Here is a 23,226-nt window from a genome sequence, read left to right on the forward strand (position 1 = left end):
GATAGTTGACCATCAGGTATATTGGGGAAGGGAGAGATGGAGGCACCCTCATGAGTGCCTCCCGTGGGCAGCAGCCTCTACAACTTGCTGGGGGTTTGGGGGAAGCAGGGAGTTCATGGGGCTCCTCCAGCAAAGATGAGCTCCAGGGCCGCTTGGATGTCCCCCCCGGTGGCCTGCAGGGCCCGCAGGCTCAGCTCATCGTCCTGGATGCCCATGTCACGTAGCTGCTGCAGCTGGGGCTGCCACTGGCTCTGTGGAAAGACAGGAGCAGGCAGAAGCTGTTAGCTAGGATCCCAGTGAAGACTCACTTAGGTCTATGCTTTCATGGGAAGGAAAGGAAGACGGGGGAGTGCCCAGCAAAGCTGCTGATGCTGAGTTCCACAGAACACGGTGCTTCTAGGAAGACTTAAAAGATAGGCTTGAGGGTGAAGAGAACAAATCCAAAGTTTTACAATACAAAAAGGAAATCTTGGCATAAGGATCAAAAGAGAACGTACAATTACTCACTGTCTGAATTCCAAAAGGCTAAATTACTTTCTTTCTCTTGCTATGTGTACACACACATCAGCAAGATTTTGCTCTTTATGTGATGAATGTTACAGATTTTTTCCCAGTCTATTGTTAGCCTTCGGACTCTGCTTCGGTTTGTTTGCTTTGGTTTGCTATGCAGAAATTTTCACCTTCTTTAAACGTCTTAAATGTTTGTGGTATATAGTAGCTATATCTATTTGTGGAGTGTAAGATTTTTTTTTTAATTTTCACTTTTACAAACTCAAAAATGCCTAACTTTTATTTAATGGCTCCTGAATGCTGAGGTTCAGCCCTTCCCTACTATAAGGATTGGAAGAAATTCACCCCTATTTTCTTCTAGTACTTTCATAGCTTCATTAACATCTCTATTTCATGACGGGGGGACGTGTACAATTTAGGGAAAACAATGTGTTCACATGTGAAAAAAAGGCAATGCAAAGGGGAAGGAACACAAAGGCAAAGGAGCAGGCAGGGGTAAGAATGCAGAAGGCTTAAAAAAAAATCCACGAACATCAATCTGAATTCATTTTACAGGCCAGGGGGAGCCCGTGTAAGCATCTGAGCTGGGGAATAAAGTAAACAGGCATCTGGCAACAGGGAAATGCAAGAATGGAGAAGATAATTTGTTCACACATCCTGCTCCTGCTCCCTCACCGTCCACAAGGACCACATGGAGCAGTGAAAACCACACAGGCCTGAACCCTGCCGTTAGGTCTTCATGGCCTTATGACCCCAGACAAGTTCCAAGAATGATGCTCTACCCACAGGTTTCCTGGGTGGAATAGAGGAAAACATACGTGAAGCAAACCACTCAACTGTGGAGCTGTGAATGACAATGCTGGCCCCTTAGGTCTTCCACTTAGCTGCTAGGATAACCTTTCCCCTCCTTAAAGCCTTGCATGGGCTGGGCGTGGTGGCTCACACCTGGAATCCCAGCACTCTGGTGCATACCTGTGGTCCCAGCTATCCAGGAGGCTGAGGTGGGAGGAGCCCAGGAAGTTGAGGCTGCAGTGAGTTGTGATCACACCACTGTACTCCAGCCTGGGCAACAGAGTGAGACCTTGTCTCAAAAAATTAATAATAAAAGCCTCCTGTGGCTCCCTGGTGACTGCTACATCAAGTCATCAAGTCTAATCTCCTCAGGCTGGCATTCGAGCCCCTGGCATGTAGGCTCCTGCTCTCTTTCTCCGGCCCCATCTGCGGATCTTCTATACTGGAGACTGCATCCTAGCCTTGTAGTTTTGAGTATGTCACATTTACCTCCACACATGTGCACAAACGGGTAGCTGTCTTCACCTGGAAATCATCCCCTTCCTACCTCAAACACTCCTTTCCCGGCTAGCTAACTTCTAACTAATTCTTTTGACAATCAGCTTAAATACCCCCCCTCAGAAAAGTTTTGCCTTGACCTCGGCCCTCACTTCAAGCAGCTGGACTTCTTGTCTTTTTGCTCCCCAGCTCAGTACATGCCTGGTGCAGGGATGAGAACCAGCTTTCCCCTAGCCCATCATCTGGACTCAGGCCTAGTATACACATGCTCAGTCAATGCGCACGGAATGAATGAATGACTGAAATGGCCATGATCGTCAAAGCCAGGTGGTCTAGGGAGTCAGGCCATGGTCACCAGGGGCAGGAGAAGCTATAGCAACCACTGTGTATGGTCTGAGAGTGTGCCCTTGCTGGGAACACTCTGCACCTGTCCCACTGCCATGCTCCAGCTGTTCCTAGAGTGAAGCATGCCATGTGTGAAGGACCACCAGAAAGCAAAAAAAGGCTCGGCATCCAAAGTAACAAGGATGCCACATGGAAACCAGGAGGTGGGGAAGACTGACCTGGAGGCTGGGCTGCCCAGAAGCCTGCAGGGCATGCTGTAGGGCTTGGCTGAAGAGATCATTGGTGATGGGCGTCCCTGACTGGACACCAGAGGACATTGGAGAGGTCCCTGAGGAATGGCCCTAGAGACAAATCAGTGGTCAGTGCCACCCTCAGAGCCATCTCAATCTTACAGCAGACACCTGCTGTTGTCATATCACCCCACGGTGCTCCTGAGGGACCCAACTTCTGCCTCCTAACAAGGGCCTGCCATGAGGCAAGCAACAAAGGTACCCAGAAGCTCTCTATGTGGGTAGGAAGGTTCCATTCTCTTCTGCACCGAGCCCCTTGTCCCAGCCTCGGACCCCAGCACTGGGAGAGATGGCCTTGAAAGCTGAAGTGCCTTGTCACCCAGAAATGCTTAAGCTGGTGATATCTGCTCCCTGTCAGGGATTAGGAAGGGCCCATTGTGTGAGACGACAGTCTTCTGAACTAACAGGAGGGACTATTCAGGACCGTGTTAAAATCTAGATTTGTGAGCCCTCAAGTCAAGTGAAGCGGAGGTTACTCAAGCTACAGTAAGAAATCCCCACCAGAACTCCAGGGTTCAGCTTAAACCAGATCTAGCACTAGGGTCGGCAAAGGCAAATCTACTCTACTGCTGGGAAGCTTGTCCCTGGGGGGCCCAGCCTTGATCTTCCCAGCCCCGTCTTCACACCTGGGTGCCAGGAGTCGGTGTGTGAGAACTGCTCTCCGGAGTGCTGGCCAGGGCCAGGGCGGTTGCCAGCTCACTTTGGGTGATGGGCCGGGGCCCAGCAGCTCCGCTGTACCCCAGGGAGGCTGGGCGGGAGCTGGGGGTGCTGCTGGAAGGTGTGGACCTGGTGCTCTGGAGAAAGAAGACGCTCAGAATCAGGGAAGCAGTACTGTGAAACTCCCAGATGAACTCCAGCCCCCTCCAGAAACAGTTCTTGGGGAAACTCTTAAGCTCCCAGGTTCAGAAAATAATCCAAAAGGAGAAATAGTATGACATGGTCTTGGCCCCACAGTGGCCTGTGTCCGCCTCCCAGCCTTGGGAGTTCCAGGTCCCAGGAAGCAGCTCATTCCCAGCACCATCTCCCCCAAATGTCAGGCAGGCAGGCCACTTACTGGGTGAAAGTCGTCCTCATCATCTGAGAGCCCTTCAAACAGGAAGCCACCTGGAGGAGGACGAACAGATTTCAGGAGGAAGAACAGAAAGGCACAGGCACAGCTCCAGAATCTCAGCTCAACTTACTCTCCAAATTCATATTTTCATCTCTCCCCTTGGAAAATTACAGGACAGATGCACTTCCTGACTCAAACTGAGAGTTCCCAAGGAACGCCCTCTGCCAACACTATACATAGCTGCTGAGTAAAGCCAATTCCTGGGCCACTGCCGGCTCCTGAGGGGCCCACATTACGCTTTTCAGGGGCTCACCTGGCATATCCCTATATGAGCTGGAGGGCATGCTCCGGGAAGAGGAGTCAGTTCCCGGCATTGGAGCACTGCCTGCTACCGAGTGCAGAACCAGGACAATGGCATTGACGAGGGCTGGGTGAGCAGGCACCAACCTAGAGAGAAGCAGGAAGAAACCCAAGGGTGGCTCAGAAAGAGCACCCTCAGCCATGACAGGAGTTCTGGGTGCCCCCTCACAACAATGCAGTTCTGTGCCTGCCCTCAAATTCCTCAGTCTTCAGCATCTTCCGCCAGAAGCTTTATCTTCCTGTTGATCTGCCCCAAGCAACAGAAGCAAGGCCTTCAGTTCCTGAGATCCATCACAAATTCTTCACCCTCTATGCAGGCAAGGCATGATGGGAAAGGTGCAACCTGGGAGGCTCAGGGTTCTGGCCTGAGCAAATGAGGAACCTCTGGTCTAGGTATCACTACTACATCAGGCAACCTTGGACAGGTGCCTTCTCTTCCCAGGGTGGGGCTGTTTTCTTCACATGCAAAATAAGAGGACACGTCCCTTACAGCTTTGACATTTTACAAATCTGCACACGTGCTTCTCCTTTCCCCAGCTTAAAATCCTAGAAAAGCTCCCTAATTTCTACCAAACGAAACCTAAACTAAGCCTGGCAGGCAAAACCCTTTCCCTCAGAATCCTGCTTCCTCCCAACACCCTTGACAAAAGCCCTGATCTCGGACTTTGCTCTTTCTCACCCCCTGACATATTTAGGGGGTAGACTGAGTGAGAGGCTGTGGATGGGCTCCCAGAGCAGACTGCAGGGTAACAATTAGGCTTCTGGCCTGAGCACATGAGGAGAGAGAAGGTACCCTCTAATATGACAGGTACACTTACGTATCAAGCATATTGGGATCAGCAAAGACAGAGAAGAGGTCCTTGTCTTGGAGAACCCCTGAAAGAGAGCAGAGCTCACCTCAGAGAAAGGAAACTGGCCAGATCCAGGAGGGAGAAGAGGCTTTGGGTCTCAGAGCAACCAGCTCAACAGGGACACAAGACCACAAGCCAATCTTCATGAGAAGTAAAGGAAACAAAGACCAAGCCACACAATTCAGGTACTCCCCATCTGGCTCTAGTGAGGATGGTCCCCTTCTGTCCACCTCCCCCTGCACTTAAGTCACATCACAGACTGGATACCAACACATCTGTCTCTTTCCCTGGCATCTCTGGGTTCGTCTCTTACTCAAGGTGTGCAGGATGTCTTCTCTGATTGCTAAGATTTGGGCTAACTGCTGTCCTCATTTGGCATCCTCATACCCTCATTTATGATGTTAGGCCATTATCTCTCTGTGGGACTAAGAGCTCTTAAAGGGCTGGGTATATCAAACACATCTTGATTACTCTTTCTCTTCCCACAAGACCAGTGACTCTTCAAAAAATGGTCCAAGTCTCTTTAGAGGAATTGTCTTCTCCCATTCTCTCCTTTTCCAGCAACTCCTATTTCCTCAAATTCAATCCTGCACTTACCAAGAGCAATGGGGTCACTGCTGAGGCCTGGGGTGGCCACAATGATCTGATCCAGAGATTCCTTATTGCTGAGCATCTTAAAGACCTGCCGGAGAAATGGGGAGGGCTGAGCACTCTAACCAGCTCAATGCACTCATCAAATGCCCACACTCTGCTGAAGGACTTCGTCTCTCTAAGTACTTGCATGTACATCACCACAATGGAACAACAGCCCCGGAAACAGATGAACCTCTTTTTGCTCTAAGATCATAGCTTACTGGAGGGGAAATAAACAATTAAAAAAAAAGGCAAGACCACAGTAAACCTTCAATCTCCGTGCTCCTTTTCCCCACCTACAGTTTAATGCTTCCAAAATAAAAGCTCTCATTACAAGCCTGATAACAAGGGTTTCTCTAGGTTCCAAAGTTCTTTTCAATCTCTGTACAATTGTTTTTTCATATTTGTGTATATTGCTAAGTTCACAGCTGTACTAATTTTGCCTCTCAACTCCCCTACAGAAAGACATCAGCCCACTTCCCCAGTGAGGACATCTAGGTCAAGGGGCGGTAAGCAGGCAGTTCAGCCAAAGTCAAAGAATGAGGCCCAGCAGAAACAGTGTGTGGATCATTCAGCTGTCACCATACGGGCAGGTTGTATCATTATCATTAGAGAGAATCAACAATGCCTGACTGCGACATGCTCTTTGGGGAAAGACAGGGCTCTACTGAGGCCCACAGACATGGCAAAAACTCCCCAAGGAACTCTTGGTTGCCACGGCAACGGGCTTCCAGCTCCCACTCCATACCACTCGCCAGCCAGCGTTCACACCCTCTCCTACAGTCCTGGCTGGGGGCCGTCGCACACACTCACCGCCTCCCTGTAAGAGGAGCTGCTGTGCAGGGCAGTGTGCAGTACCCGGAACTCTCTCATGGCAGCCACTTTGTCCACAGGTTCTGCGGGAACAAGACACTCAGAGCTACCCTACAGTACAGGTCCTGTCTCTGCCACAGACATGGCAACATCATTCCAGCATGTGCCAAGGAGCAGCCTGGTCTGTGTATCCCCTTCCCTCATCACCCCTTAAGAATGGGAGTGTCCTCAGAAAAACCCATTTGTGCCACAGATGTGAAAACTGCTGGTAAGCATCTTTATCCACGGATAAAACAAACGCATTCAAGTTCCTACAGAGGAGAATCTTACCACGTGAAAGATGGTGCTCTGATCAACATCCCGCTGCAGGAATTCTAGATAATGACATTTGTTTTTCAGACAGTCTCACCTCTTGCCCAGGCTGGAGTGCAGTGGTGTGTTCTCGGCTCACTGCAAACTCCACCTCCCGGGTTGAAGCGATTCTTTTGCCTCAGCCTCCCAAGTAGCTGGGATTACAGGTGTGCAACACCACTCCTAGATAATTTTAACATTTTTTTTTTTTTTTTTTTTAGACAGAGTCTCACTCCGTTGCCCAGTCTGGAATGCAGCGGCGCAATCTCAGCTCACCGCAACCTCTGCCTCCTGGGTTCAAGCGATTCTCCCACCTCAGCCTCCTGAGGAGCTGGGATTACAGGTGCCAGTGCCAGCCACCACACCTGGCTAAATTTTGTATTTTTAGTAGAGACAGGGTTTCACCTCATTGGCCAGGCTGGTCTCAAACTCCTGACCTCGTGATCCACCCACCTCAGCCTTCGAGAGTGCTGGGATTACAGGTGTGAGCTACCACACCCAGCCAATTTTTGTATTTTTAGTCAGGCTGGTCTCTCAGCCTCCCAAAGTGCTAAGATTATAGGCATGAGCCACCACGCCCGGCCCTGGGTCACACTTTTTAAAGTATTTTCACCAAGGACTACTACTTGTGACTATGCAGACTGTGTACAACTCCAGGGGCACCACTCTCAAAGCAAGGTGAAGAGCACCCCTGGGGTTCAGTGTGGCAGCCACATCCATACCAAGAGTCCTGATCATGAGGCTGTCTTTTGAAAAATAGTCATCTTAAGTAAATGACCTAATTTATTCATTCAACAAACATATTCTAAGCGTTTACTCCATGCCTGGCTTTGGGCATGGAACTAGAATGTGAAAAATAAGAATCCCTGCCATCAGGGAACTCTCAGGGCAGTAAAAGAAATGAGACTAGATCAAACACACAATTACAAAATGCCATGCTGAGGACCTCAACAGAGATGTGGATCCCAGCTAGGGCACCAGGAACACAAAGGCAGACAGCCACCACTGAGCGGCCGGGTGAACACAGACAGCCGCCTCCCATTGGAAAGGGGCATCAAAGAGAGAGCCGATATTTACCCCGGGGCGAAGGTATTCCAAGCCTAAATGAGAACATGTGCAAAGGCATGGAAGAATAAAAGAATGTGGTCCTTTCAATGAACAGCAAGTCATTCTTTGTGGCTGGAGCTCGGGGTACACACCCCTGCTCAAACAGCAGGCTAAGGTGAGGTCCCGAAGGGCTTTGTAACCTGCCGTGGAGAACCACCAAAGCGATCCAGGTGGGAAGAGAGACAACAACCGGTTCTCCTCCCACAGGCTCTACTCTAGAGGGAGAACAAAAAAATGTGATTCCTTTGTGAAGAAAAGCACTCAAGGAGAAAATATCTAAAACACTGTCACAAAACAGTTTCTTCACACGTCTAAAAGTTTATTTTAACCTTCCAATAAAAAGGCCATTTGTTTCAAAAATAATCCTCCAGGTAGAAGATGGGAGGAAAACAACTCTTAATATCTTAAGCCAGTATTCGGCTAAGAGTCAGGGCTGTCTCTATAAGATCTCTGAGCTAAGTTCATCCTTTGGAAGTGGAAGGCAGCCAGCCCAATGGAAATGGTTTTCCTCTTGAGCCAGGAAAACCCCTGGTCCATATCTGAGCTCTCGAATTAGCTTTCTAAGTAGCTGCCCTTGAATAAATGCCTTTCTAACCCTTTTCTTCCTCTGTAAGATGCTAATGCTGTTACCTACCCTGCAGGGCCACTGTAATGATTAAATGAGGTATAAAAGGGAAAAAACTTGGCTCACAGTAGCCACAAATGTTATTTTCCTTCTGTCAATGCCCTCCAGCCAAAGAGCTGAGGGGCATACCTGTATTTAAACAAGCTGGGTTTACTGCTCGGTACAGAAAGAAGAATGCATACCATAGGAAACCGTGGGCTGTCTCAGTAAGAGGATATTAAAAGGGACTTCTTACAGGATTTTGGCATTGTCTGGGTGATCTGGGGAGAAATTTAAAGAAGTGAGGTTTCACTCTGGATAGGATGCTTTCAGGCAGTAGGAGTGATTTTATAATTGAGTATCTTAATAACTCTCACCTAGAAGGAAGGAAAACTAGAGCAAGGTGGAAGCTGTATTGGCAAAGCAGCAGCTGTTCCTCTCATCAGCTGAGCTAGAAAGATACTTAGTTCACTTTTGTGGTTTGGATAATGCTCATGGCTTTGTGTCTGTTCAGCAATGAGAGGGATCTTGTTTTTGTCTTAATCCACAGTGGTCTCAGAGTGGGCTTGACTGATATTAGTGAGCTATCCAATTGTTCATGTCCCCAAAAGGACTCTAAGGCCTGGCTGTGAGTGCCTGGATGTCAGGGGTTCCCTTTCTCTTTTTCACTTCCCATCAGGGTATGAAAGACATTTTTGTCTTTTATGGTTAGAACTGAAAAGGGGGTAAATTTCAAACTGATAACTACTCACAGCAATCATGAACATTATAAAAAGATGTCAGCCTGCCAGTTTAACAAAGCAAGTCTCTTTTACACAGCTTAGCTTCATTCTTGGGGAGGCTTTTAAGACACAAATGCAAAATTTAAATCATGAATTCCAAGCAGCACCTTCTATTTATAAACCAAAAAGGCATCCGAGGCTTTGTATATTTTCTCCAAGAGCTATTTAAATATTCTTTGAATATTTTCAGGAAAATAAATTACCAGTATAGCAAGAGCAGTTTGAACAAATCAACACTTGAGGCGGTTTGTAGGCAGATTTGTTAAGAAGGGAACAAACTACATTAGAAAAAACCCCAAAAGTTGGCTGGGCACAGGGGCTCATGCCTGTAACCCCAGCACTTTGGGAGGCTGAGGTAGGTGGGTCACGAGGTCAGGAGATGGAGACCATCCCGGCTAACACGGTGAAACCCTGTCTCTAATAAAAATATAAAAAATTAGCCAGGCATGGTGGCACACACCTGTAGTCCCAGTTACTCAGGAGGCTGAGGCATAATTGCTTAAACCCCACGGCGGGGAGGCTGCAGTGAGCCGAGATTGTGCCACTGCACTCCAGCTTGGGGACAGAGCCAGACTCAGTCTCAAAAAAAAAAAAGAAAAATCCCAAAAGTTTCCAGCTTTTCTCTAACTAGAACAGCAATAACAACAAAAGGATATGAAGTTTACTTTGCATCACTGAAAAATAAACTGTTAACTTGAAGGAGTTTAAGTAGACAAAAACTCCCTATCCCATTAGAAAACAATGGATAATGAACTTAGAAAGTGGAGACACTCTGGGAGGCTGTGGTGGGGCCGATGGCTTGAGGTCAGTAGTGAAAGACCAGCCTAGCCCACATGGTGAAATCCCATTTCTACTAAAAGTACAAAAATTAGCCGGGCATGGTGGTGTGTGCCTATAATCCCAGCTACTCAGGAGGCTGAGGCATGAGAATCACCTGAACCTGGGAGGTGGAGGTTGCAGTGAGCCAAGATCGAGATCGTGCCACTACACTTCAGCCTGGGCAATACAGTGAGACACTGTCTCAAAAAAAAAAAAAAAAAGTGGTAGAGAAACAAATCTCCTTCCATTAGTGATGCTGGGAGTAAAAAGGGCAAAATTGGACTCTGTTTATCAACATGGTCTAATCCAATAAGTAATAAAGATATCCTTTATCATCAGCTCAGTAAGTCATCCCTTTGTTCCAGGCTTGTGCCTCAAGAACACACAGACCCTTCCCTTGCAAATATTACAGAAACTTTGCCTGTCTACGGGCCAACCCTCACTCACCCGGTTTTTGATCAGGTTCGGGCCAGGACTTTCGCAGAACGTGGACAGTGGACCCGGGTTGAATGCCATAGAAGTCAAGTGTCTGGTCATCTTTTAGCTTCCGACCACAGTAGATCAGATCTAAAAATAGAACTGTCCATTTACATTTTGCTCCTCAAAAATAATTTAGATGGTTTTTGTCCCTTGAGAACTTTATTTTGATTGGATAGCTAGAGAATGATACATATTTTAAAAGATACTCTTACTTAATAACTTTTTTTTTGGTGGGGGGAACAGGGTCTCACTCTGTCGCCCAGGGTTGAGTGCAATGGTGCAATCATGGCTCACTGTAGCTTTGATCTCCTGGGCTCAACCAATTATCCCGCCTCAGCCTCCTGAGTAGCTGGGACTACAGGCACATGCTACCACACCCAGCTAATTTTTGTAGTTTTTTTGTAGAGATGGAGTTTTGTCATGTTTCCCAGGCTAGTTTCTTAAGTCCTGGACTAAAGGGATCCTCCTGGCGCAGCCTCACAAAGTGCTGGGATGACAGGTGTGAGGCACCACGCCCAGCCAATTAAATACATTTTAACAACCATTTGCAAACATAAACTCATAAAATGGATCTATATAGAATCTGGCCAGGCCTGGTGGCTCACGCCTATAATCCTAGCACTTTGGGAGCCTGGCCAACATGGTGAAACCCCGTCTCTACTAAAAACACAAAAATTAAGGCCGGGCACCGTGGCTCATGCCTGTAATCCCAGCACTTTGGAGGTCAAGGCAAGTGGATCGCGAGGTCAGGAGTTTAAGACCAGCCTGGCCAAGATGGTGAAACCCCATCTCTACCAAAAATACAAAAATTAGCTGGGTGTAGTGGCAGGCACCTGTAATTCCAGCTACTCTATATGCTGAGGCAGGAGAATCGCTTGAACCAGGGAATCATGGGTTGCAGTGAGCCAAGATCACACCACTACATTCCAGCCTGGCAACAGAGCAAGACTCCATCTCAAAAAATAAATAAATGAAAAATACAAAAATTACCCAGGTGTGGTGGCATGGGCCCGTAATCCCAGCTACTCAGGAGGCTGAGGCAGAAGAATCAATTGAACCCCAGAGACGGAGGTTGCAATCAGCTGAGATCGCACCACTGCACTCCAGTCTGGGCAACAGAGTGAAACTCCATCCAAAAACAGAAGAAAAAAAAAGGATTTACACAGTATCTATCCATAGAAAACCTCTAGAGCTTAACGTTCTGGAGACTGCCCAATTTAAATCAATGGAAAAATGCAACAATAAAATAGGAAGAAGTCAATCCAGGTATGACTGAAAGCATACCTGCCAGTTGGATCCTTTAGCTATTACAAATTAACTTTCCAGTGTAATTTAATTATATTTAAATTCCTCCCTCCTCCACCTGGACTGCCCATGCCATTTTCATCTTCTTTTTGACTGCCTTTCCTTTAATCAATCAACCAAGCAAAAATCCTTCTAATCATCCCTTAAGACTTCCCTCAAATATACTGAGGAGCCTCCCCTGACCTACTCCTCCATCCTTAACTCACCCCAAACTTCTGTTGTTTCAGAAAAATAATTCGACAGTGTCATAAAGAACTTTGTGATAAAGTAGTTCAGTATAATACACAACTAAAATGGCAACCAATAGTTTCATTATGTGATTTGTGTTTCTATTTACCCAACACTCACTTCCCTAGAGTGTTAACATTATGAGGCAACAAATCCCAAGCCCTTACTTTACTCTTGTAACTCCAGAAGTATCCTACCCCAAAAGAGATCAGAGCAGCAGTCCAACCCCAGTCCCAAGGGACTCACCAATCAGTTCAGGGTCTGGAACAGACTCCTGGAGTTTGCCAGCAATAAGCTGCTTCAGAAATGAAATACTATAGCCCCCTATCGAGTATTCTCCCAGTTCTGTCTCTGGCAATCGAAGAATAGACTTTGGAGCAAGTGGCTGGTCAGCCAGCTTCACCGCCAGGTGCCAGTCTGAGAGAGACATCCTCTCTCTTTCACGCTCTCTCTTTCTCCCTGTAAAAGAACAAAGCCTCAGTGTTTAAAAGACAGACCACCACCCTACTCCACCCGCAACAACCAATGGGTTGAATGAGAGGCAATTCAGTGTGACACTGCTGGAGGAGCATAGGGCACAGCATCAGGAGGCCAGAACTAGAATCTGGGGTTCTCTCTCTACTCATATTGTGATGACAGCTCTCTAGGCCTCAGTTTCTTCATCCCTAACTTGGACATAAAAATACCATCTAACCTAATACAAATGTTGTGAGAAAGATCATCTAACCCTCTCCCTTCTGTATGCTTTTCTCTAATTTTCTTCAACTCTTGCTTGAACCAATAGAACAGCTTTATAACCAGTTCCCTGTCTCTAGCCTCTCCCTATCAAATATCTATGCTGCCACCTAACAACCAGTCATTCTAAAACACAGACCTGATCAAGTCACTTCTCTGCTTAGAACTCTTCCAATGTTGGGCTGGGCACAGTGGCTCATGCCTGTAATCCCAGCACTTTGGTAGGCCTAGACAGGCAGACTTCCTGAGCTCAGGAGTTCCAGACCAGCCTGCCCAACATGGTGAAACCCTGTCTCTACTAAAAATACAAAAAGTAGCCAGGCTAGGTGGTGCGCGCCTGTATTTCCAGCTACTTGGGAGGCTGAGGTTGCAGTGAGACGAGATCACATCACTGCACTCCATCCTGGGCAACAGAGTGAGACTCTACAGCAAATAGATAGATAGATAGATAGATAGATAGATAGATAGATAGATAGATAGATAGATAGACAAATACATAAATAAATAAATCCAGGTGCGGTGGCTCATGCCGGTAATCCCAGCACTTCGGAAGGCCAAGGCGGGCGGATTACTTGAAGTCAGGAGTTCGAATCCAGCCTGGTCAACAAGGTGAAACCTTGTCTCTATTAAAACACAAAAAAAATTACCTAGGCGTGTGGTGGGCGCCTGTAATCTCAGCTACTTGGGAGGCTGAGGCAGGAGAATTGCTTGAACCGGAGGCGGAGGTTGCAATGAACCGAAGTAACACCACTGCACTCCAGCTTGGGCAACAGAGACTCCACCCCCCACCCTCACCCCAAATAACTCTTCCAATGCCTCCAAACCATCTACACAAATTATTTAAACTTCATCGCCTGGCTTACCTGCCAGCCTTCTTCCCCAACAAAGCTCTACCTTTCCGGAGCCTCCACAACATGAAAGTACACACTCATAACAAAGCTCTCCCCTATTTTACACCTCTGCTCATCTAACTGTGCATGTAATTTCTCTTCCCGTTTTGGCCTCTTAGCAAAATCCTACCGAAACCAACACAAATTCAACAACCTCAGTCCCTTCTCTTACCTCTGTTGTTCCCCCATCCCCTCAAAACAAAATGGCTACAAATACCTGCTTGCCCCCTCCTCCACCCCAATTCTTGGAGGCCCTTGAAAACAAATGACTAAAGTTTTTCGCCATCCTTGTCCCCATATATGCCTGGCATATATGGACCCCAGAAAATAAATCAGAAACTGACGGCGGAAGAATCTTTGCAAAGTAAGGTAAGTCCTTGTTACAGTCATCATTATTGCTTCCAAAGAGACCTCTGGTAAGGAAGAGCAAAGAAAAGGCTGTGAAGCTGCCTAGCAGACCTTAAAGCAACCTCAAAGTACCTTCCACCTCAGGTTTATGCCAGAAGGAAGTCGTTTTATATACCATGTCTCACTTAATCCTCATGATGGTTCCCTGGGGCAGGCATTATCATCCACATTTTACAGATAAGGGAACCAAGACTGTCACTAGCCCAAGGTCAGAGATAGCTAGTAATGGGGCAGGGACACTATCCGGTGGCGACCTCACCGCTCCAGTGGGGCCAGATGATTAGCTGACATACATCGAGCCCGCGCAGCCCGGGTGCCCAGCGCCCTCACCCGTCCCGCGGAAGGAACCCGGCCGCACAGCCGCCGGTGTAAACACTCACTCTGGCCCTCTCGCCGGAAACAGGAAGTTCCGCTCTGCATTCTGGGAGTTGCAGTTCCCGATGTGGCCCCCCGCCTCCTTATAAACAGCCAGTCTACGGGGGGCGCTAGTTGCAAAACTTCCTGTTTGGGGGAGGGCGTGATTTCAGCGCTCTTTGAAATGTCCGGTGTCAGGGCCCCTGGTATTTTCGTTGGCTAGGGTCCCGTTTCCTGTCAGTCCGGCCTGGTGATTACTGCGCTCTCCTGAGGAGCAAATGAAGTACATCGGTTCTGCCATGTTGGAACGCGCTGCTGGACACTCGGCTGTATGGTGGACCCCGGATCCCCTCCCACTCCGACCATTCCCTCCAGAAGGGCCAGTTCCCAGCGGCCCCTTTAGACACATCCCAGCGGTTTCCCACCGTCCTCACGATGAAAACGGCTGCCCCCGGGTGAAGGCAGCCTCTTCTGTGCTCCTTGCCGCTGACTGTGGAGGCACACCAGGAACCAGAAGATGACCCCCTACAAAAGTTGGGTCCTCGAAGAGAGCTACTAACTTGGGTTCCTGGTACACCTTCAACATGCTGTAGTGAAGCTTAACTCACAGTCATTCATAGAACCAGTTTGGGGAGGGGAATTTCCGCTGAACTCTCAGGGAGACATTTTTAGATAACTGAGAAAGTTCTGCATGGGTAAAATTGAACAGACGTTTTTTTGCACAGAAATTAGGATTACCAAAAATACGGAAGAAAGACTATTGATTGGACTCTTCTCAAGGAATTAATAATTCAAGAACCAAGGAAAGAAAAAACGTGATTGTATGAAAATACTGAAGTTGATCATAGCAACTGAAGGCCGATCCTGTGTGGACTAATGTAAACACTGAATTCCAACATCCCAATGTATGGCCTGGGATTAAGGCAGCAATTGAGCAGGGTAATGTCACTGAGGACAGGAAACAGATCGCGGGGTCTCAGACGGCCTAACGTTAAAGGCGGATCACCCCTCTGTTCTCATAAGTTATGTGGGTTTTTTAATGGATTTCACTATCTTCAGGGAGTTTATCTGCAAGATCAACCCCACCATTGTATGTTGTGAGCGTGTTAGGAACCCATGGTTGTTCCCAAAGTCCCCCTTTCCCATCCTACCCATCTTTAGATATACCGCCTCTTTCAGTAATCTTTCTAACTAGAATTCTTTAGACTCCTTCCTCTCCTGTCTACTAAGTTACTTGCACCTGAGCTCCGTAATTTATCAAAATTATATATTGTGAATATTTTCCCAAGTTAATGATTTTTTTTTTTTTTGAGATGGAGTCTCACACTGTCCCCCAGGCTGGAGTGCAGTGGTGCAATCTTGGCTCACTGAAGCCTCTGCCTCCCAGGTTCAAGCTATTCTTCTGCCTCTGCCTCCGGAGTAGCTGGGACTACAGGCGTGCACCACTACCCTTGGCTAATTTTTGTATTTTTAGTGGAGACGGAGTTTCACCATATTGGCCAGGCTGGTCTTGAACTCCTGACCTCGTGATCCGTCTGCCTCGGCCTCCCAAAGTGCTGGGATTACAGGCGTGAGCCACCACACCCAGACTTTTTTTTTTTTTTTTACCCTTAATGGTATTAAATAATTTCATTTAAAAACTATGGTTTCAGCACCTGCAGATCCCCAGAGCTCCCAGCTGAGGACGCTGGATCTCATAGTCTCTGCTGCTTTGCCACCCCATTCCCCTCAATAAAATGGTTGGTTTGATCCCCCAAAACAAACAACACAACAGATTTTTTTTTTTTTTTTTTTTTTTTTTTTTTGAGACAGAGTCTTGCTCTTTCGCCCAGGCTAGAGTGCAGTGGCCAATCTCAGCTCACTTTAACCTCTGCCCCGCTGGGTTCAAGTAATATTTCTTCCTCTGCCTCCCAAGTAGCTGAGATTACAAGCACCCACCACCACACCCAGCTAATTTTTGTATTTTTAGTAGAGACAGGATTTCACCACATTGGCCAGGTTGGTCAAGCCACCACGCCCAGCCTGAAATTTTGTTTTGATGGTTAGTTGTTTTTGTGTCCTGTCTAAGAAATCTTTGGGCCGGGCGAGGTGGCTCACACCTGTAATCCCAGTACTTAAGGAGGCCACAGTGGGTGGATCACGAGGTCAGGAATTCGAGACCAGCTTGGCCAAGATGGTGAAACCCCATCTCTACTAAAAATACAAAAATTAGCCAGATGCGGTGGCAGGCACCTGTAATTCCAGCTACTCAGGAGGCTGAAGGAGGAGAACCACTTGAACCTGGGAGGTGGAGGTTGCGGTGAACCAAGATTGCACCACTGCATTCCAGGCTGGATGATAGAGCAAGACTGTCTCAAAAAAAAAAAAAAAAAAAAAAAAAAAAAACTTTGCCCTCATTGTGAAGATATTATCCTGTTTTCTTCTTTGTTATTTTATCTTTCACATTTAGGTCTATGATTAATTTCACATTAATCTTTGTATATGATAGGAATTAGACATCAAGATTCTTCTCTTCTATATGGGTGTACAATTGATCCAGCACTGTTTACAAAACATAATTTTGGGCCAGGCACAGTGGCTCATGCATACCTGTAATCCCAGCACTTTGGGAGGCTGAGGTAGGTGGATCATGAGGCCAGGAGTTCGAGACCAGCCTGGCCAACATGGTGAAACCCCTTCTCTACTAAAAATACAAAAAAAAAAAAAAAAACAGTTAGCTGGACATGGTGGCACATGTCTGTAATCCCAGCTACTCAGGAGGCTGAGGCAGAAGAATCTCGTGAACCTGGCAGGCGAAGGTTGCAGTGAGCCAAGATCATGCCACTGCACTCCTGGGCAACAAAGCAAGACTCCATCTCAAAAAAAAAAATTGTTCCCACTGAATTTCAGTGACAGCTTTGTCATAAATCTGGTGACTATGTCTGGGTCAATTTTTGACTCTATTCTGTGCCATGGGTGTATTTTTCTGTCATCGTGCCAATATCGCATGTCTTGACTTCTATAACTTTAGAGTAGGTGTTGATATCTGGTAGCGTTAAGTCCTCTACCCTTTTTGCTTTAAGAGGGGCATGGCTATTCTATCATCAATGGATGACAATTGTTAACTTTTGTTTTATGCTTCTAAAAGTATCATTTTACTGAATTTTAAATATATGTATTCAAAAGATTACACTGCACATTTACTTAGTAATCTACATATTTTACTTAGCTCGAATATTTCCCATGCTCAAATTGTCTTGAGACTTTTTACTTTGAAATAATTTCAAATTTACAGTACAGTTGCAAAAATGTTACAAAATAATGCCCTCATACCCTTAACCCAGTTGTTAATAGTTTACATTCTTTCTCAGTCTCACTATGCATATTGTTCTTTTGTTGTTCCACCTGAGCCATTTAAGAGCCAATTACAGACATGATTGCTCATTACCCCTAAATATTTCAGTATTTTGTGAAAACAAGGATATATTCTATGCCATAGCCACAGTACAACCCAGCAAAATCAAGAAATTAATAAATACAGTACTACCATGTAACCTACAATCTCATTCAGTTTTCATCAACCATTCCAGTTAGGTGGAGGCTGATCATCTCTCTCTGCTGTTTTCATAAGTTATGTCAGAGATTTTCACAAAATCTGTCATATCAGTCATTTTGTAGCAGGAGTGGCTGAGAGAAACCGACCTCTTGAACACCAAACTGGGAAGGAAGTTTATTTTTATTATTATTATTACTGCCGGGAGCCGGGTGACAATTTGTTTAAATGACCCCGCTCAGCTAACAAAGAGAAGCTCTGCCTTTATATAGGCTCACACTCTAACTATTACACATGAAAGGATCTTAGGTTTACAGCCTTAGAAATCACATATGAAAGGGTCTTGGGTTTACAGTTTTAGGAATTACATGTGAAAGGTTTCTGGTCTCCAGATGGAGGAGTGGGGTGGGATTTGATCTTGTTTAAGTAAAAATAGGGTCTTCTGGAGAGACTTCTCCATACCATGCCTGCTTTTTACAGGAAGGTGATTCAGGAGGCACCAGTTGGCCAGCCTTTTCTTCTATTGAAATGCAGTGTGGAAGTCAAGGGGGAGGTGACCTTAGATGCCTGGGTCTCCTTCCTCAATTTCTGCAAAGAGTCTTAGTTCCTTTTAGTGAAGAATGGTATTTAGAAGCCAAGTCTGGATGCTAGGTGTGTTTATTACTACTGAGATGTCATTATTTCCAGTTTATCTCAGTGACTAGACCTAGCAAATAAATGAATATTGATATACACACACCATTCATCGATATTTCTATTAAATATATTTAAATGTATGTATATAGATGTGTATGTTATATCTACATATATAGATCTATGCATATGTGAGCATATATATGTGCACACATATTACAATATATATGTATATATAAAATATGAGTGCACACCAATGCCTCAGATTCCAATCCAATACCACATATTCTCCTCTAGTCTTCCTCTTCTCTATAATTTTACCTCCCTTCTGCAACAGTAAGAAACTTGATTCTCATTTTCCACTATATACTAGTATTTTCTCATGTTGACATTCATGGTACCTGATATGGTTTGGCAGTGTCCCCACCCAAATCTCACTTTGAATTGTAATCCTCAATGTTAGAGAATGGGCCTGGTGGGAGGTGATTGGATCCTGAGGACAGACTTTCCTTGCTGTTCTCATGGTAGTGAATTCTCACAAGATCTAGTTGTTTAAAAGTGTGTAGCACTTCCCCCTTTGCTCTCTCTTTCCTGCCCTGCCATGTGAAGATGTGCTTGCTTTCCCTTTGCCTTCTGCCATGATTATATGTTTCCTGAGGCTTCCCCAGCCATGCTTCCTGTATAGCCTGCAGAACTGTGAGTCAAACACCTTTTCTTTTTATATTACCTGGTCTCAGGTAGTGCTTTATAGCAGTGCAAGAACAGACTAATACAGGACCGTAACATTGGAGCCTCCTCTTCAACTTGATTCTTGAGTCCTTTTGACATAACCCTGGAGATTTTTGATAGCTTCCCTGCTATCTGTCATGACAGGAGTTCCTAGCTAATCTTGTACTTCCTGCCCTAGGCATAAAAATTAGCCATTTCTTCAAGAAGTTCATATGGTTTTCAGTGGGAAATTGTATATCAAGACCACAATCTGGGCACTAGAGATGCTTATTGCTACTGAATTCGTTGTTACTTGTAAGCCACGTTAGTGGACGGAGCTAGGAGAAGATCTATATCCACAGAGATAGAAATAGAGACATTTATACTGCTACTTCAAATTCAGGACTACAGAGGTTTGAGTTTGAGTTTGGGTTTGGGTTTGGTTTTTTTGGGTTGTTGTTGTTTTGTTTTGACACAGGGTCTCACTCTGTTCCCCAGACTGGAGTGCAGTGTTGCAGTCATGGCTCACTGCAGCCTTGAACGCCCGGGCTCAAGTGATTCTCCCACCTCAGCCTCCCAAGTAGTTGGGACTACAGTTGTGCACCACCATGCTCAGCTAATTTGTGTATTTTCTATGGAGACAGGGTTTCACCATGTTGCCCAGGCCAGTCTTGAACCCCTGGACTCAAGCAATCTGCCCACCTCAGCCTCCCAAAGCAAGACTACAGAGTTTTAATTTAATCTTTTATATATTACATTCTTCCACACTGAGAATGCTAGTTCTCAAGAATGTAAGGGACAATAGTATTTAAATATTCCATAACTACTCAATTATTTATCCTACATCACATACCCAGCAGTCTCAAAATAACAATACTAATGATACTGTCACCACCAATACAATTATTGAGATGTTTAAAAAAAGGTTTGCCTATGCCCGTCTCATTCTAACCCCTCCATTCCTTCTCTCCATTTTAACAGCTGTGCTATACATTATCTGAGCCTATATTCATTACTCTACCTTCCTCTTTTTAGCCCTCTTTATGCTACAAAGAATTCCATGTTTAGTGCTCACCACTGGGTTTTGTTTTGTTTTGTTTTTATTTTCTGAGACAGAGTCTCACTCTGTCACCCAAGTTGGAGTGCAGTGGTGCAATTTTGGCTCACTGCAACCTCCACCCCCGCCAGGTTCAAGCAATTCTCCTGCCTCAGCCTCCCATGCAGCTGGGATTACAGGTACATACCACAATGCCTGGCTAATTTTTGTATTTTTAGTAGAGACAGGATTTCACCATGTTGGCCAAGTTGGTCTCAAACTCTTGGCCTCAAGTGACTCACCCGCCTCAGCCTCCCAAAGTGCTGGGATTACAACCACTGTGCGCAGTCCACTGGTTTTTTATTATTGAACTCATTCTCTAGTGGATTTCCTGGAAGGGCTACAGTATTCTCTGTGAGTGATATTCCCTAAGCTTTTACTTATTAATAGCAGTTTATTTGTGGCCTTCATGCTTGAAAATCAGTTTGCTAAATATAAAATTGTTGGCTCACATTTTCTTTCCTTGAGATATTTTATCTTCATCTGATGACAAAAATCTAGTTTTCTTTCCCTTACGAGTTACTTGCTCTTTTTTACCAGGTTACCCAAGTAATTTCAAAATATTTTTCTTGAAGTTCCAGTCATTTTACCTGACTATGTCTTGGTGCTGTTTGTTCTAGGTCAATAATCTCAGTTATGTGATATTCTCTTCCAAAATGTAATTTATATTTTTTTTTATTTCAGTAAAGATTTATTTTTGAATTACAGGTTTAGAATAGCTCCATTCTTTTGCTTTGGTTTGCCTCTTAAGAGGACTCATGTTAGCCATATGTTGCTGTCTCTCTTCCATATCTGCTACTTTTCTCAAATCTTTTCTCTGTCTTCATTTTTAAAAATACTTTCTAAATGTTTCTTCTTTCTACATTCTACTTAAGGCAGCTGTTGTATTTATTCCTTCTGTGTTATTTTAATTTAGTCTTCATTTTGCTTTTTTGTTTTTGAGATGTAATCTCACTCTGTCACCCAGGCTGGAGTGCAATGGCGCGATCTCAGCTCACTGCAACCTCTACCTCCTGGGTTCAAGCACTTCTCCTGCCTCAGCCTCCTGAGTAGCCGGGATTACAGGCGGGCACCACCACACCCGGCTAATTTTTTAATTTTTAGTAGAGATGGGGTTTCACCATGTTGACCAGACTAGTATCAAACTTCCGGCCTGATGTGATCTGCACATCTCAGCCTCCCAAAGTGCTGGGATTATAGGCATGAGCCATCATGCCCAGCCATATATCATTTTCTTAATATGTTTCAGTTTATTTTAAAATAGATGACTATAGTTTTTATCTGTTCTCTGTTCACATCTTATTGGTATGCTTTTATTGTTTATAGAAATATAATTCTGCTGCTTATTCTCTTATTTTCTTACCATAATTTTGTATGACATTTGGCTTTATTTTCTGTTGTTCATTTTTGTGTGAAATTACTTTTCCTAAGCTTTTAAAAAGAGATGTAGTTCAGGGTAGCATTTCAAACTTGAGAGAGCTGCCTCCTCTATTGTTTTCATGTAGTATTAAAAAATATGGCAGCTTGCTTTCTGAGATTCTTCAGCTCTATTAGCCTTCCTAATTTTTTTTTTTTAATTGAAATGGGGTTTCACCATCTTGGCCAGGCTGGTCTCAAACTCCAGACCTCAGGTGATCCACCCACCTCGGCCTCCCAAAGTGCTGGGATTACAGTCGTGAGCCACTGCGCCCAGCCAAGCCTTCCTAATTTTTATCTGGATCTTCACTTTCCTTCATCTCTGTTGATGTCTATCCTGATCAATTTTTGTTTCATTTCTAGCGGTTTTTCCTCAGTATGAGACCATGTTCTGGAGGGAAACTCTGGCAGGCCAGGTTTAGGATTGATATAAGCTGAGCTGCTTCAGTCCCTTAAAATCTTAAAGCAGACCAGTTGCACTTAGTCACTATTGGAATGGGCAAAAAAACCTCCCAGTTTCAACTGTTGTTCTCAAATTAGTCAAGCTTTCTAATGAATGCCTGCCGGCTCGTTAGAGGAATTCCTATTCTCAGATCTGCTAGATGTAGCATTACTTCCCTCTGCTTCTTTCTGCACAGGTGGTGATGATGCCACGCAAGCCTTGCAGCTGCCCATAGTTTGTCCTCACCAACTTGGATTTTGGAGTTACTGGGGATATATCATCACCTGATATTAGTCTGTTTAGGCTAATACCACGAAATACAGAATGTGTGGCTTAAACAACAGAAATTTATTTTCTCCCAGTTCTGGAGGCTGTAGAGTCCAAGATCAAAGTTCAATCGAGTCAGTTTCTGGTGAGGGCTCGTTTCCTGCCTTGCACATGGCCACCTTCTTGTTCTGTCCTCATGCAATCTTTCCTTGATGGCTGCAATTGAAGAGAGAGAGATCTTCCTCCTCTTATAAGGCCAAATCCTATCAGATTATGGCCCCACCATCATGACCTAATTTAATCTTAATAACCTCCTAAAAGCCCAATCTCCAAATCACATTTGAAGTTACACTGTGGCTTAAGCCTTCAATATATGAATTTATGGTGGGTGGGGGCAATTCAGTCCATAGCACCTAGGGTTTTTTTGTTGTTGTTGTTCTTTGAGTTTTTCTTTTTTCTCTCTCTCTTTTTTTTTTTGGTTTTTCTTTTTGAGGTGGAGTCTTGCTCTTGTCATCCATGCTAGAGTGCAGTGGTGCAATCTTGGCTCACTGCAACCTCCACCCCCCAGGTTCAAATGATTCTCCTGCCTCAGCCTCCCAAGTAGCTGGGACTATAGGCATGTGCCACCATGCCCAGCTAATTTTTGTATTTTTAGTAGAGATGTGGTTTCACCGTGTTGGTCAGGCTGGTCTTGAACTCTTAACTTTGTGATGTGGCCACCTTGACCTCCCAAAGTGCTGGGATTACAGGCATGAGCCTCTGTGCCCAGCCTTTTTTTTTTTTTTTTTTTTTTTTGAGACAGTCTTGCTCTGTTGCCCAGGCTGGAGTGTAGTGGTACAACCTCGGCTCACTGAAACCTCCACTTCCCAGGTTCAAATGATTCTCCCACCTCAACCTCCAAAGTAGCTCAGACTACAGACATTTGC

The 23,226-nt window shown here is 45.3% G+C and overlaps 1 protein-coding gene across 10 annotated transcripts; it reads right to left on the bottom strand.

The window, feature by feature from the left end:
* Window positions 1-14,268, bottom strand: UBL7 (ubiquitin like 7). 10 transcript variants are annotated; one of them, XM_078333655.1, is made up of 12 exons: window positions 14,183-14,253; window positions 12,066-12,278; window positions 11,277-11,412; window positions 10,254-10,373; window positions 6,144-6,226; window positions 5,295-5,379; window positions 4,665-4,722; window positions 3,800-3,933; window positions 3,490-3,539; window positions 3,062-3,229; window positions 2,364-2,486; window positions 1-251 (listed from the first exon to the last, which is right to left on the bottom strand). In XM_078333655.1, exons 3-12 carry the CDS (start codon window positions 11,290-11,292, stop codon window positions 114-116), a joined length of 975 nt encoding a protein of 324 aa, XP_078189781.1. In that variant the 5' UTR covers window positions 11,293-11,412; window positions 12,066-12,278; window positions 14,183-14,253; the 3' UTR covers window positions 1-113. The 10 variants fall into 10 exon arrangements, with proteins under 10 accessions (XP_078189781.1, XP_078189779.1, XP_009003488.4 ...); XM_078333653.1 differs by having other exon boundaries at window positions 14,112-14,253; XM_009005240.4 differs by lacking the exon at window positions 11,277-11,412 and having other exon boundaries at window positions 14,233-14,268.
* Window positions 14,269-23,226: the final 8,958 nt, after the last annotated feature.

The sequence above is a fragment of the Callithrix jacchus genome, chromosome 8 (genome assembly GCF_049354715.1).
Source record: "Callithrix jacchus isolate 240 chromosome 8, calJac240_pri, whole genome shotgun sequence".
Lineage (NCBI taxonomy): Eukaryota > Metazoa > Chordata > Mammalia > Primates > Cebidae > Callithrix > Callithrix jacchus.